At 40.4% G+C, this 16,489-nt stretch overlaps 1 protein-coding gene across 3 annotated transcripts in view; it reads right to left on the bottom strand.

Annotated features, from left to right (window-relative positions):
• Positions 1–16,489, bottom strand: part of PRDM16 (PR/SET domain 16) — a 345,850-nt gene that overhangs the window by 158,858 nt on the left and 170,503 nt on the right. For all 3 annotated transcript variants that reach the window (XM_069782815.1, XM_069782813.1, XM_069782814.1), the window contains exon 3: positions 9,681–9,731. In XM_069782815.1, the coding sequence (XP_069638916.1) occupies positions 9,681–9,731 (51 nt within the window). The remainder of the gene's footprint in view (positions 1–9,680; positions 9,732–16,489) is intronic.

Below are 16,489 nucleotides of genomic sequence, written 5' to 3'. Positions count from 1 at the left end.
ATAAAGGTAAAAGCAAAGGCAACAAGGGAGAGGCTTATAAACTGCAGAGCTTTGCTAACAGCCAAAAGGACAGCGTGCGGGGCTGCGAAGCTTTGCGAGCGATGGCGTGCCCCTTGTCTGCGTGCGAGCAAAGCCCCGTGGGACTCGGCGAGGTTCTAGAGGACCCGCGCGGTTGGTTATCACCGGCTGCAAGCTGCTCAGCCGCTGCGCAGGGTCTCCCATCAGATGTGCTCCTTTCTTACTGGTTACGAATTCTGTAACGAGCTGCCAAGTTTAGAAACTGCTGATCAGCTAGTGGGGAGAAGAAAAATAAAATATGTATCTGACTTCCAGGCTGCAATCAAATCAGTAACTCATAGCTCGTCTTGAACAACTTTGAGGTAATTACCAATAGCAGTAGGTTTTTTTCAGATGTTGTACCTCTCCTCACTATAACTCTGAGAAATACCCCCCCACACGAAAGAATAGTCAGATCTGCCAATTTGAGCAGGACCACCGCCGTAGGTCCCTTGAATCTTACACTGAACCTGCTGAACATGAGATCCGAAGTCGATCCATGCAAGCAGAGGCTACGTCCCGTTTTCCTGGATGCTGAGCAATCCAGGCTGTCAGCTGTGGCTCACAGCCCAGGGCAGAACAGATTACTACCCCAGCAAGCATGGACTAACACCGCCTGAATTGGTAGGTCTGAAAATGAATGATGCCAGCGTAGAATTTTGGACATGTTGTAATTTCCTCGACTGCTGCTTCATCTCCTCCTTGGGAAGGACACAATCTGCCCTGCGAGCTCTTTTGTCTCTGATCTAGCATGCAAGGGATTTTGAACTTGGCAAGTCCCCATCAGTTTAAATACTACATAAATGCTCACCACTATTGTAGATATAAATTAAAGCTAAGACTAGAATTGATTGTACATTTCCCAACCCAAAACGACTTTGTTGAAAAGTTACAATTTGATTGAATCAAAGTATTCACAAAAATTAACATTTATCAGAAGTTAAAGGAAATGATCGGAAAGGATAACTCAATTAGGTTTAAGTGAAGTATTTTTGGCCCAACTCAAAATGAAATAAAGTTTTGAAAACTCATGATGTTGTTAAAAGAAACATCCATATTGAGTAAAAAAAAAAAAAGTGAGGACAATCATTAAGATGTGGAGCCAAAATTTTCTCATTACCCTCAAATAAGTCTGGTTTTATATTGCAGCTTTTAGCATACAGCACTCATACAACTACTGTACCTACTACAGAGAGCAAAGGGAATGAACTTAATTTGCTTACAAAGTGCTGCTGTTGCATGCTGAAATTTCCACGGGTAAAGATAGAAGGATACTACTGAACATCACTGAACAGTTGACTTCTAGCAGTTATTTGTCTCCCAAAACTGCCCTATGAAAAATAAATTTGGGCTTTTTTGCAGAACACATATTTTATAATCTCATAAAAACCTCATCTAATCTAAAACCCCATCTAACTGGCATCATCAAAATATACTGCATTCCTGGAACGTGCGTGGGACAACGGTCATATCTTTACTGCTTTGTAAACACTTTATATATTTCTAGAGCAAAATAGGGGGGGGGGGGACAAAAGCATATTTTGGTTTTGCTATGATATATATATTTAATTATAGGTCACTGGCATTCAGTTACCTGTTTTTTGGCTTTTCTTTTTAAAGCAGCACCATTGGTGCTAGGAGCCAACTTCAAGTCACTCTCCCTACTATTCACACACACACACACCCCCTTTTCTTTCCTCCCCAGTAACTGTCCAGGTTTTTCTTTTTAGCTAGCGAGCTCTAATAGGCCTCCTACCTGATATATATTCTCTTTAATAGCTGCACAATGTGATTAACCGAATACTGCACACACCTCAAGATCACAGATTACATTAAAAGAACCATCTGGCTTCTATAATGTATGTAACATACACAATAAATCCCGATTCCAAATTTCACTCTGGAACAGAAACCTGTCCTACTCAGTGCAATCTATTCTTACAACACTGATGTATATTCCCAGTACTGTGTAAATAAACTGGTGGCAACACACACACACGCGCGCTTGCAGCTCCCTCCTTCGCTGCAGTATCAGTTACAGTCTTCTCGCGCTCCCAGTCCATCCCACGTGTGGTTGTGAATCCAGACCTAATTCCAGGAATACCTCCTGGCACGCTCGCCCTCCGCGTCTGAGGAGGAATTGCAGAGCGGACCGAGGTGGGGGTTACCTTCGAAGTTAACATACAGTTTTGAAATCCCAGAGGCTATCATTCTAAAATTTGTGATGTTTTGTCTACTCTGGTGATTTAAGGTTTGTCAGAAAATGTCAGAAAGGCCACGAGGCCAAGGGCTTCCTGATGACTGAGGATTTTCTTTCACATGACCTTCCTGAAGTTGATTTTGGGCTCCAGACAGTGCTGCCTTCAGCTCTGACAGGGGCCGGCTGGCAGCAGATTCATGGGGATCTCTGGGGCATTCTGGCATTTTTAAACTGAGTAGAGGCTGTAATACGTCCTAATCATCCAGAATATTATTTCACTAGTAATCGTCTTACAGGCGGTACGTAAACGCCAGCCTTTTGGTTTGCAGTTCATTTCGTTAGCAGAAAAAAGAGCATGTGCTCAAAAGTATGCAAACAATTTAAAACATATCTTGATTCAAATGAATAAACAACTATGTAGAGTATTTTTAATTTCACATACGATACTACATGTGTTTTCTCAACAAGGAATCACTGAAATTAATTATACGTACACTGAGAGACAAGCAGGATTGTGAGAAAAGTGTTAAAACTGCTAATGTGCTTGTGATCGTTTTCACCAACGCAAAGTAAAGAGAGCTCACTCACTAGGACATGTGGGTTTCACGCCATTTAGGAAGCTCTTAGCTATAAAAATGTTTATAAATCTTAAATTTGCATACATCTTTAGCATAACTGATTAGTCAGCCAGAATGTCTTAACAAGTCCCCTTTCTTCGCATTGTTCCGCAGAAGTGCCTCATCTTGCCAGCCAAGCAGACAGCATCGGAAAATGCAGTTCTCCAGGTGAGTTAGCGAACCGCACAGCACGACCGAGAAAGGTAAATAATGTGAGGCTGAAAGATAGTTGACCACGCTATTCTATGAATACTCATCAACAGAACGTAAGATATTTTAAACCACCTACAAAAAAAGCAATAGAATGAATTATTTGACCAGCTAGCTAATGGATTGCCATTTCTGCCCTAATGAGATGAGGTTGCACTGATGCTGAAATATGACTCTGACACTTACTATGAATTACTAGTGGAGTGGTTTTGGCTTTTTTCCCCCTCAAGCAGACCATTAGTCGGGCAGAGGGGTTTAACAAGACAGCAGTTTGGACTTGACTCTACTACTCATGCTCCCTGTTCAGAGATGCAGCAGATCACCGATTCAAACCCACGCGAGTGCGTTGGTTTGTTTTGTCAAGGGAACAGCCTCCTGCCTTCTCACTTCCAAAAGAGCGTAGCTGGTTTTGTTAATAACTTGAGGCCCCCATAAAACCTGTGTGTTTATGTTCGAGATGCATTATACGAAGACAAGGTGACCTCTCATAACTGTCTATGCCTGAAGTTAAACGGGCACTTTTATCTTAAGAGATACTGTTCGACAGAGATGCATGTCATTTGGAACAATGTGTATAAATAGCTCGGCGATACATTTCAGACACTTCCTTCTCAGCTACAGCAATTCGCTTACTCAAGAAAATAAGGCAGCAGGTTATAAATTAGCGCTAGAAGAACAAATCAACGTCACTGCGCTTTGGTTTACACCGGTGGCTGTAGTGATTTAAGTATGAACTCGCCTAGAGCGGAAGGGAGGAAAAGAACCAACTTGATTTACAAAAAGGTCTTATTTAAAATGGTATGAGGCGTTCACACTGTATCCATGCTTTGCATTAACTTGCCAACAGAGAACACGGTAAATTGCCGTTAACCACCCTAATCACCTGTACTACTGAAACTACTGGAAACGGAGACCTGTGCTGAGGCACGCTGTCTACATCTTGTTGCGATGCATGTGGCTCTAGTTGACTCGAATCTACTGGAGATATGGAGAGAGCAAACTTAACCACGGCTAGTCTTCTTAACTTGGCCTGATTTATGGGTTCAAAACCCCTAGAGACCTCTTTATGGAACCATTTGTCATACACGCACACACTCTATACAATCAAGCCTAAACATCTGTATCACAGAAATTAAACGTACAATGTTATGCCTGCAAAATAATTTAACCATCACTTTCTTTGCCGACTTTTCTGTGCCAGCCTTACACCTTTTTTTACTTTACATGCTTCATTTCAGCAAAATCAAGGATGCAAACTTCTTAGAAGTACTTAGTTTCCATGGAAACCTAAGCTGACCGCAACATTATTGTTCTCAAGAGGGAACTGACTTTACTATATGTTCATTCACTGAATTAATGGACTCCTGGTTCTTTTATTAGCAGCTCTCTAACAATGGAAAGAGAGAAATGTTATAAAAAAGACTCTCAGACAACTGTCCACTCTTTTGTCCAGGGCTTATTGGAATGACGCAAGTCTATTCAAGAAAAGATTATAAAAATCAACTCAAAGCTGCCTCTGTTTGTGGCAGCTAAACATACCTTTATTTCATAAAGATACAACCTATAAAACAAGCAAATTAAAGCTTTCTGAAATAGTAACTGTAAGGCAGTGATCACGCTGAAACTGGACTTTGACTATGATAACTGGGTATTGTTACACAATCTCATAGGGTTTTGTGAAGCATCATTAACCCCAGTTTTGGTCACTGTGCAGCGCTGTCTTCCAGCTCTCAATAGTCTGGTACATTTTATAAGAACATGCTCTCCTTTTTTAAGCTAAATTTAAGCACACAAAAGCAGGTGATATTTTAAAAATAATTCAGTCTGGTTGATAGCGTAAATTCTCAGTAAGTATGAAGACTGTTTTAAAACCACCAAAACTGGGGTTTGATTCTTCAATATACGGAACCGAAAGATGAAGAAGTATCACTGAAATTCAGATTTTTAAATCTTTACTAACAGTTTTATAACACCTTTTGTTAGCTAAAGATAACAAATATATACACAACACAAATATTAAATGCAGAAATGCAAATATATGTTGTGCGAAGTGCTGCAAATCCAGGAACCTTAAACAGCTCAAGTTAAAATCTCTAAGTCAATCTCTCTCTGCATGTATAATATTATGACAGACTGTGCTTCGGCCTGAGGGTGTATGGCTCAGCTAGTAATTGCTCCACAAAAGACAGTTAACAGTTCCCTTGCTCTTCTCTAACTACCTTCCTGACTGCTTATTGAAGTCTGATTTCTTACTCCTCTGGGTCATCATTCATCAGTCCTACAGATCCCACTGGGAGAGACCGACCAGACCTTTCCATATCCCTTGTTGCCAGAGGCCATTTCTGACGGCCCATGATATAGAAAATGTCTTCACAGCAATCCAGTGGGACAAACTATGGTTATAATACCCAAATAATCATTTTGCAAATTATCATAATTATCAATCAATCATCTTGTGTGAACAATGTGTTTCTGAAGTATCAGATGGTTCCTGTGACCTGTAGCATTTTGTACATAATAATAAACCTAGAGAGATTTATGGCCCTATCCCGCTTTGCATCTGCAGTAACAAAACATCAGTTGGTTTTTACTTTTGGGTTAGGAACAAAAGCTTTCCATCTACCTGGGTTTCTTGTTTACTACTTGATGCTTCCTAAGAGGTCAAGATTTCTAATCTCACCCAGTTTTCTAACAGTAACTTTATTTTTTAAAAAAATCTATGCAATTTGGGAGCAGAGAATAAATTACTGTGCTGCATAAATTACTTTTAGTTTATAGTGTCCTCAGCATCCTATTACCAGCTTCTACTGTTTTGCAATGTAGGTATGAAGTCAGCCAAAGTAGGGGAAAAAACTGGTTTTGTCTTCAGTTTTTTCTTGTTGTGTTTTGTGCAATACCAGATTGAATCCAACTCTTTTGAAGCTGATAGCATCTCCCGCTCCCTGTGTAGTATGTTCTTGTTAATGGATAAATTCAAGCTCTCGAGAAAGTCAAAGAATAAATTTAAAGCCTTTTGCCAAATGCCTATCCTATTGGATTTTGATAAGACAGCTATTGAGCTTTAATAATGTCTTCTATCCTTTTTCAGCTGGCCCTTAACATGTCTCTTTATTTGTCCCTAAAGCCTCTTCAGCGATGCCTTTTTATTACAAGTCTCTCAGCTTGCTCTCAAGGGAGACAGGGTCGACAAGAGTGATAGATAGATAACTCTATAGATTATCTCCCACAGATGTTTTCTCTCCAGTAGCCCCTCAGGCTATTCCCTCTAAGTAAACAGAAACTAAATAGAGAGTCTACTGAAGAGAGAAGTCCCTGAGGTCTCTTGTCACCACAGTCAGAAAAACAGCCCATCCAGAGGAGGCTGGCTCGGAGCTCTGTACAGAGCCTCCTTCAATATGATTCTCAAACCATCATCCAAAGTGACTTTTAGAGGCGAGATAAATACACCTAGCATTGCTCCTTGGAAAAAAAGGTGTCTTGTAATGGACACTGGCCTCGTTTCCTGCCGGAGGAAGTCTAAATCTTTCATCTCCCTTTCAAAGTTAAATCAAAATGACAATGAAGATAATGATAACAAGCCATTTTTTCAATGTATTAAATGCAGGAGAGAGCTTAGAAAATTCAGAGCAAGAGAACATGTGAGCTGCTCTCTAAGCAAAATAAACAGACTGCAGGAAGATGGCTTGGAAAAAAAGACATTTGGGAATACGGGACAATATACCCGCAGGTATAACTTACATATTTGTGCATATCTCTGAATGTATGCATTCAGTTCACTAAAAAAAATAAGTGCATCTCCTATTTTAGCATTACTTTCAGAACCGATTATTTAAAATTAAACAAACAGGATGAGGAGCTGATGTATATTTGTGCAAATTGAACTAAGTATCAGCAAGCAAAGCAGATAAAAGGAAAACTTGTTAGGAATACACCACATTTTAGTCTATGGCACAGCACATTTCCAGATACGGAAAAATGATCCTGGACACAGGTCCTTTAATAACATTGCTAGAAATCTTAATTCTTGTGAGACGACCACTAACAAACAAATTAGCTTTCTGGTGTTAGTGGTCCCAGCAGAAATAACAGTAATACGAACTGAAAAACACTGGATATAGTGGGAAAACACTTCTTATTTTGCTCCAAGCGAGAAAAGGGCCTGCTTTATTACACAATATCATTGTGTCTGCTATGCTACATCTTCAGACTTTCCACTGCCTTTCAGTTTATGAGAAGTTACCTAAGAGAGCATTTTTTTCCTGGCAGCTTAACAGCAGAAATAATACTGGGGTCAATTTTTAAGCAGAGATTCCTTCCTGTGCATCTTCCTATACCTCTCACTGCTACCACACTTCCCTTCCCTGCTCTGTTTTTTTACTGTTTTTACAGATTTTCTCCGCATTCTAGTGATTTTTTTTCTCTTTCTAGTCCTTGTTACTACCCAATTCTGAACCTCTGATACAGCAGTCAGCCCAATGAGCCACCGAAAATTATGGTCCCTCTGTTTGGCTCTGACTTGCTTTTCTCCCAGTTTAAATCAGCCCACCCACTACAGTTACATTTGTCTTCAGTCACCTTCTCACCACCAACTTATCTCTGAAGGAACAGGAATAAATTGAAGTCAAATCTCAACTATTGTGTCTTCAGGGATATGACAACTGAATGATTTAGAGAGGTTGGAAAAGGAAATCTTCTCCCAAGAGGGTCTTGTACCACTGGAGCAAAATGCTAGAGTACTACTTACAAACAATTTTAAGATACTACAAAAATTGTACAGAAGGAGTTTTCATTCTTTATTTTTCATTTTCTTCTGACTGAAAAGCTGTCTAGCAGTAGTCTTTTCACAAGCCATAAAGTTTAGACTTGAACTCTTTACCTTACTGCTTTGACCTTTTTTACCCTAGCTGTAAAACCCTACTGCCCATCCTTCAATAAATTTATCACCTCATAAACTCCCACTAGTGCTTCTCTACAATGCATTTAAAAGACAGCAGTGGAAGGCCAGTCCTTCCCCCCTTGTCAAATATCATAATTGTCCAGTTTTATACCTGCTGTACAGGAAAATACTTAAGGACACAGTATTTTTCAAAGACCTGTAGTTTTTGCAACATTCTCCTTTGAAATAAAACTAATGAAGTTTAAATACAAAACCAAGTATTGAACATAAAAAGCCGCCAGTCTAACGTTTCCTTCTACCCTTGTTGCATACAAAGCCTGCTCTCTGTAGGGTAATGCAGATTCTGTGGGGTGTAGAATTTATTTGTGATATTGCAATTAAAGACTGAGAAAGAAATAGCTGAGCAGTCCTGAGCCATGGAGAATTTACTCCATCCTGGTGATAAGTGCGCTGTGGTAATAAGAACCTGCCACCTTGTCACCATGTCTGTTCAGACAAAAGGATCCCACAGAGGCAGAGACAAACACCAAATGAGTTATGGGGATGAACAAGGTAAAAAGTTCAGCAGTATTGCGATAGGTCCTTTGCAAGGTCATTGGATGGTCAAAGGACATTTCATATTGGTAGCCTGGCTTTCTAAAATAAAAGCTTATTTTTCTCGACATGGTAAGAACAGAACGGTCCATACCGGACATGTGTCTAAATATCTTTTCCCAAACTAACTTTGGAGCCTGACAAGTATTATATTTCACTTTGTTTGGCAGAGCGAAACAAGTGTTTCCTTTTAGCTTTCAGAGTTAAGAAACAGTACTGAAGCTGGCCTAAATGGGTGAATAAAAATGGCAGTTGTTGCAAGTTCCAATTTAAAATATTTTCCACTTTCAAAAACTCAGATTTTATGAATAGGACTGTGAATACCCATTATAAGACATCTGCATATGAAAAGAATTACAGCTAGCTCATTATTTCAACAAGGACGCACTACCTTTAGACATCCAGAGAGGCTATAATCAAATATGACTTGTAACACTTTACTTTAGTAAAGCCGTTAACCAAAAGATAGCCATGGAAAGAATGTCATTTTAGTGTTACTGAGTATAAGCCCAACCAAAATAGTAGACTGGCTACTGAAATATGTAGTGTTGAGGCTGCCTTACAGCTACTATGAAGAAATTTATACAGCTGGGCTGTATTTGGAACACATTTTTCTCTGGTCAGTATTATAGTTTAAGCATCACAATGTGATGAAAAGCACCGGTAATACATCATAGGAGTTAAATTTTATCCTTTCATGTATCTATTCCTTTTGCCTCGGACTTCACATAAGCCACATTTACATGGCAAAGTGACCTCTAAAAATTTAGCACTTTTAACAAAGGACCAACATTTTCTTTTACTGGAAAAGAGGTAAATGAGGTTTTTCAATTTGGACTGGTAGCTGTTTATATTGTAGCTGAATCAAGGAACACTTCAAACTATTATTTTCTTTTTCATAAATACTGGAATGAAAAAAAGACAGAAGAATATGCCAGTAGAACCACAATACTTAATCCAAAAAAGCAACAGCAAATATTGGAAAACTTTTACAACACTATTACGATACACACCTTTGTTCAAAAGCAAGAAGAGAAAAAAGTGTCCAGGTGTATTTCAAAGCCAAACAGTAAAACAACTTGCATAAGATTGATCCATATCCTACCTTTTTTATATTGCCCTCTTGGGAGGTCACCTCGGGATCAGTCAGTATTTGCTAAGAAAAAACAAAATAGAAAAAAAAAATTAGGTTGAATTGCAACTAATAAAGTTGTTTTTCTTTAAAGGCCAAAACTCTCAACTGCAACAGAGCGACACAGGCATTTTAGAAGTTAGATGGAAGGCTTATACTAGAACTACTATTATATTCTGCCACACATTTTAAGGTTTTCTGTAGCTTTTATAAATAATTTATTTAGATTTGGCTGACGAGAACATGTGTTTCTTTCCCAAGTGGCAGGGTGATGCAGAATACGGGCACGAAGAGGACGGAGACCCGCGGGCTCTCCAAAAGCGAGTCCCTCCGGAGCGGGCGACCCCAGCCGCAGAGCTGCCGGCGCCACGGCTCGCCTTGCCGGCAGACCGAGCCAGCGGAACGGTGACAGGGCCAGGCCTCCCGGCATCCCCGTGCGAGGCTGGAGGCTTCTTTCGCCTCGCAAACGCGAATTCTCTCCCCTCCTGTAGGCAGGTGCTCAGCCAGGAACTTCGCAGCTGTATCCCAACGGCAGGGACTGACCGCGGGATGCTTTGGTGCCTCAGGGCTTCCAGCGGCTGCGCGGGAAAAAGCTCTTTAATTCCTCCTCCAACCGAGATGTGGTGATACAAGTCATTAAAACGCTGCTGTGTTCTACCTCAGATTAGATCCAGGTCAGCAGGCATTCAGGGAGGTCAAGCACCTAAACTTTCTATCACACCGGATAGCCCCATCAGGATAAACGTACTCTACAAGGACTTGATCAAGCAGCCAGACTCCGAGTATTTAAGTAGTTTCACTGACCTCGGTGGGGATCTCGGATGTCTAAGGTTAAACATATACTCAAGTGCTAGGGTGGGGTCAAGGTACTCAGGACTTCCAGGCCCAGGCAATGTATTTTGGCTACCAAAGAAGAGCAGAAAAAGCTCCAAGGAACAGAGATCGAAATGCCAAGGAAACCCAAGATAAAATGAGAATGGTTGTACATTGCAAAGGAACCTTACTTAAAAAAAAAAAAAAAAAAAAAAAAAGGCGGCCAGGAAGGAGGCTCTGTTGCGTTTCAGCAGCTGAGGATTTGGCACAAAGTTCTTGGACCACTTTGACCATGCCTAGGTGAGATCGACCAATTTACGAATTTCAAAAATGTTGGCAAATATCTCCAAGCTCAGCTGTAATAACGTGTCATGTTTTAAATAGTAAGCATCCTAAACCATTCTGTATTTTACAACAGCTCTAATAGATACTGAAATTGCGGTTTAGAAAGTAGCTGAAAGCAAATAGGACCGAGAGGTGAATACCAGAGCAATAAAAATCTGTGTGTTCCTGCACTTCTGTGTGCACATACACATGCCGAAGTCTCACCCTGAATTACTGAAAGTTGAATATCTGTCATGCACAGTTAGAAGCACGTGTCACCAAGTTGCTGGGGAACTGCTGACTGTTCTCAAGTGCAGAGCACTCACAGCTCCCGTTACTTTCATTGGGAACTAGCGACCCTCAAAAGCCTTTTGAGAATTAGGCCATGAAACTTTCAGAGCTGCAATATAAATATGCCTATGCTAAATGACTTAAAGGCCTTTGTGGAACGCTGCTGCTTCCAAATGAAGACACTTAACTATAATTATTATATGCAAAAAATCTTTAAATACAATTGGTTAAGTATGTGCATTCAGAGTGCATAATCCACCCGTTCAACATGACCATAAACGTAGAGGGGAAAAAAAAATTAAAATGAAGTGCAAATTGGGCTGTGGTATAGTCCTGTATAAACAGGTTTAAGAGTCGGGAATTCCTGAGTCTGAATCTAAATGCCAACACAAGCTTCCTTTTGTTGGTTTGGATAGATCTGCGCTCAAGGGGCAAGTTCTGTTTCTCAAACTGTATTTATTTTTTTTTCCCTTCAATTCATAGCAGATCCTGAATTTCAAAATTCTTAGAGAACACAATTTCTGTAAAAAGTATTTCATATGTATTCAAAAATGGCACTTCTACAGAAAAGCATCAGTGGCTGTTTATCTAACTGTTCATTCAAAATATTGAATGATTAATAAAAGGGCTGATTTTTGACAAGATGAAATATTCTTTCAGTTTCCTTCTACTGCAGAACTTCTGGGGAAACGAACCCCCATTTTATGAAGAATTTTAATTTCAATGGAACCATCTCCACACTCAAACTATCAGAATATTTACGTGTGAGAAAAGGTATTTTAGCAGTAGTGGGAGGTTAGGAACTCTTTTTAGATGTTATTTTTCATCCTTCCTTTACACCGGACTTCAAAAAAGAAAGATGATTATGTCCAAAATGCATGGGACTTAGTATGGGACTAAGTTCTGCCACAGACTTTCTGCGTTAGCTTGGACATGGCCCATAACCCGAATGTGCCTAAATTTCCTATTTGCCCATGTCAGTAGAACAGGCTGACAGTTTGACGCTGAAATAGTTTTGGTATTCGGCGGGACGTGCTGTGTATCGCGTGCATGTAGGGGCAGAGGACACAACCCAAAACCTCCCGCTGCCAAACCATTGCCAGGGCTCTGACAGACCCTTCAGAAACCTTCCCGGGCTGGGGAGGAAATTTCAGAATTCTTCCTCTGCATTCCCAGTTTGGAATGAAAACTGCCTGACACCCCCTTTCTAGAACTTTAACAGTCAGATCAGGTACGTCGGCGTACTGTAAGCTCTGCGGGGCAAAGACTGTCGTCTGAGATCCCTCTCAGCAGCAAAAGAAGAACTAGATGACTGCAATACGGTGATGTAAATAGTACCTTTTAATTAAATGCGAAAGGGAGAAAGAGGGAAAGTAAGTACCAGATGCGATGTTTATTAATAAGAATAACAAAAGATGCTTTGAAAATCTACTCATTGGGTAATTTTAGCTCAGGCTGGGCTTCATCTTATGCGAATGCCATAAGACTAAATATAGTGCTTGACGTGTACAGTGGGCTGCACTTTTGCAGTTAACACAGATGTTCTTAAATGTACCCAAAATGTACACCATATGCTTTTTCTATCAACTGATATGTTGATTTTAGCCAAAAGAAAGACAACATGTCAGCAGCAGCCACGTCAGAAAAACTTGTGTTTTAGGAATCTGCTTGGAGGTGTATCTCCTCCGACTGTTGATGAATTTCACTGCGTTTCATTTCCTGGATTCAGCGAACTGGTGGCAACAGAATCCTGACTTAGTTACATTAGTTAGGGATGTGCTATAATTTTTGCAAAGCCTCCTGAATGTATACTAAACATGTCAAGTAACACCATGTGATTCTTTTTGAAAAACAGTTTACAAGCTGGCATTCTCCAGCTGCAGTTAACCCTAATTTGATTACATTACCAAGACAGATCACAATGAGCTTATGTAAATAGTAACGTTATCCATTCATTCCGTGAGCTCAGATAAACTGTCATTTAAAAAAAAAGAAAAAACCAAACCAAAATTTTAAGTAGGCATGGCTTGATGCATTCAGCAAACTCTTAACGGCAAAGAAGATGACAGACTAGAACCTGCCCCTGCTATATCACTGTGAATCTTGATTTTTAAGAAGTATTTCCACCATCTGCTCCAAGTTGGAAACAGAAGAGAATGCCCAATAATTCCAGAGAAGTCGGTATGCAGATAACAGCACTTTTTTCAATAACTTGTTCTTCATTATCATCTGATTCTTTGGTAAGACCTCAATACGTCACCACTGAAGTCAGTAAGACTTAAAGCTAAGCAAGCACTTCCATGTTTAAATCAGCGCCCAGGTCTCTGCTCTTGAAGCCCGCACTTCCCAAGCTATTCCTGCTCTGTGCAGACTCTGTAGAGCCCCTTCCACGGCCCACCCCTGGCCAGCCCAGGTCAGCATTACGGGGACATCACTTCCAACTCGGGAACCCAGGTTGTGCCACCTGCACTGTCTTAAACCTGCCTCTTCTTCAGGGAACGCCATGCAGCCTGATCATGAAAAAAACTATCCTGAAAACATTTATTTTGCCTCAGATTAGCTGAGGGACTCTGATTCTTACTTGCGCGCAAGATCACATTAATACTTAGATGAAATCACAGGCTATGTCCCTACTGTGCCTAATTTGCTGTTGTTAATAGGTAAGTTACCCTGCTTGACTGAGATGCGATGACTACACTGTCTGCATGATCACCCGGTGCACATGTGAACAATATGACATGCAGAGCAAACATTTTCCTCCTGCCAGCTCATTATGGCCTTTAAAAAATGTCTCAGCTGGGCTACTGAAGAAACATTCATACCAGCAGCACAGCCATCATACCAACCTGATACTGTGCATCCTAATCCTGATCGGTATCTGCCACCTCCAGGACATGGTCTCTAAGGAGGTAAAGCCATTTGACCAGCTGCGATACACACCAGGTAAAACACAACTTCGTATATTCACATGCTTCACCTGCTTCCTGCACCTCTATTCCAATTCGGCTCAGAAGACAACACTGTTATAAAGCTAGAAATGTTGTTCTTTGTAATTTCCATTAATTATTCCTTTAAAAATTTTATCCTGCAAAGTCCTGAGAGCGCTGGCCCTGACCCAGCCAGGTATTTAAGCGAGTAGTATCAGTGAAATTAGCAGAAACAGAAATGTTCGCATACATAAGTGCTTTTCTGGACGGAGGCCAGGAGCACAAAGCACCTTGCGGGACACAGCCCTCCAGCACAGAGTATCCAAACTCCTCTCAGGTATTCGGGAGACATTCCCACCTCCAGATGCCTTGCGCTGCGCTGCAGCACCTCGGTCTCCACAGGCGAACTGGCAGTGTTCAGGACGTTCCCCTTGCACCAGTTCCAGCAGACGTTAGCGTTGGGATATGGGGGTTTTGCTATGAAAAAAGGAATCATCTTTTCAACTGCCTGCCAGTATGTGTTGGCTCACTTGGCTCTAACACGTATACAGATTCTTTACAACTTTATGACTGTCTCCACCTGGCTTTAGCAAGTATCTCAATAACATTCTTACTCCCTGGTGCCCAAGGACAATTTTACAAAAAAAAAAAAAAAAAAAAAAAAAATAAAGCATGTGAACTATTTTTAATTGTTGTTATTTGCCTGAGACATGAAAAGCCATCACTCATTATATTGACAAATGCTGTTGCTGCAGCAGTAAAGAGCTAATCAACTCTGCCATTAACAGCTCTGTAGACTGCAAATAGCAAATGCACAAGCAGGAAAGGGTTTGTTTATTTATTAACAACTTGCCAATTTTGAAGCGAAACCAAAAAGCTGATTTGTGCAAAATGTAACACTGTCACAACAGCTGTTGCTTTTCTAGTTCTTCCATGAAGTTTGGCACTATATATAAAGGTCTTCTATAGTATATAGCCAGGTTATCAAAAACTCTGCTACTTTGCAGCAACTCCTTCCATCACATAGTCTAGATACATCAGTAACCAAATACGAACATTATCCTGGATATCACAGAACTTCAAAGCAGCACACAGAACCAATACAAAATCTGTTGAACTAATTTGCAAACAATCATTACATAAATATAAAAAATTAAACAGTAAATTTTGTAAGCTCTGAACTCTCCATGGAAGAAAAATATCTTCTTGAAAAGCCTATAAATTGAGGTCCAATTGAGTTGCCTGAAGTTATATAGTAAATCAGCAGCAAAATTCTCAACCTTTTGCCCTCGCTAACAGGCTATGGAGCCTCCCAGTTGAATAAACTGGAATAATTAATAATCTGATCCATTGTCACCAAAGCTATCAAGTCCTGAAATACAAATGGAACTATCAGTGCTCTACTCTGCATGAATGTTATGTGGATGGCCAAACAGTGCTTCATGAGCTACAATAGCTTGTGCAAAAAACCTGAAGTGTTTTAATCCAGTTTGTGATGTTGTTCGAGTATTGGCAGGGAATGAGCTGGCTTATATTAATTTTAATCCAGATGTCTTCTGTGTAAACATCTTCACCTGTAGTTTGCATATCTGTTTTCACCTTCTAGCACAAAGAGACGGCTCTTCATCTGAGCTTCCTGAAGTTCATTAAACACTATAATGATTAATGCCCATTTTTGATACTTGATGCTTTTCTCTTTGTAAGTACAACATCACTTAGCTAGGAAAGCCTGGTGCAGGAATGCCTTTAAAACACAGTCATCCCGAGACCCCTCAAGGTGGAGCTATGGAAAAGGTCAGAAATTATATATGCTGACACAGGCCAAATGAGTTGATTAAAAAACGCTATAATACTGTTTGTGCATACAAGATTAACTCTGTTCGTAACAGACCTTGAAGGAATGTGGGTTCATGAGGACAGAAGAACCATATGAGCACAGTATTGAAGAAAATACATATAAAATACAGGTGAACCTAATCTGGGATTGCCAGTTTTACATTGTGTTCCTTTACTGTCAGTGGCCTTTCCACCGGGAAGCTGTCCCATCACTGCACAAACTGCTAAAGAATAAGCCTATTCAACTCCTTCAACCTCCTTTGCAGTTCGGAGCAAGGAGGATGAGCAAGACAAGCATTTGAAAACTGCAAATAGCATGACATGGGCTCACCCTGGTGATGACTGTAAGCATGTTGTTAAACTTCGCATTCAGGAGCTGGAGCGGTCCTTTCAAACACATCAGCTAACAACCCTACAACAGCGAAGTCACAGAGATGATGTTCTTTCACAGTAAAGCCAGAGGGAGAAGGAACCCACAGAAAGCCATTTCAGCACTGAAGAATTTTTTCTATTAGCCGTATTTTTAAAATGCGGGCATTTTATAGCACTTTCTGGCCAACAATTTACCAAAAATTTTACATTTTCTAAGGT

This window comes from Haliaeetus albicilla, chromosome 4 (genome assembly GCF_947461875.1).
Source record: "Haliaeetus albicilla chromosome 4, bHalAlb1.1, whole genome shotgun sequence".
Classification (NCBI taxonomy): Eukaryota; Metazoa; Chordata; class Aves; order Accipitriformes; family Accipitridae; genus Haliaeetus; species Haliaeetus albicilla.
This window is presented reverse-complemented; position numbering and strand designations above follow the sequence as displayed.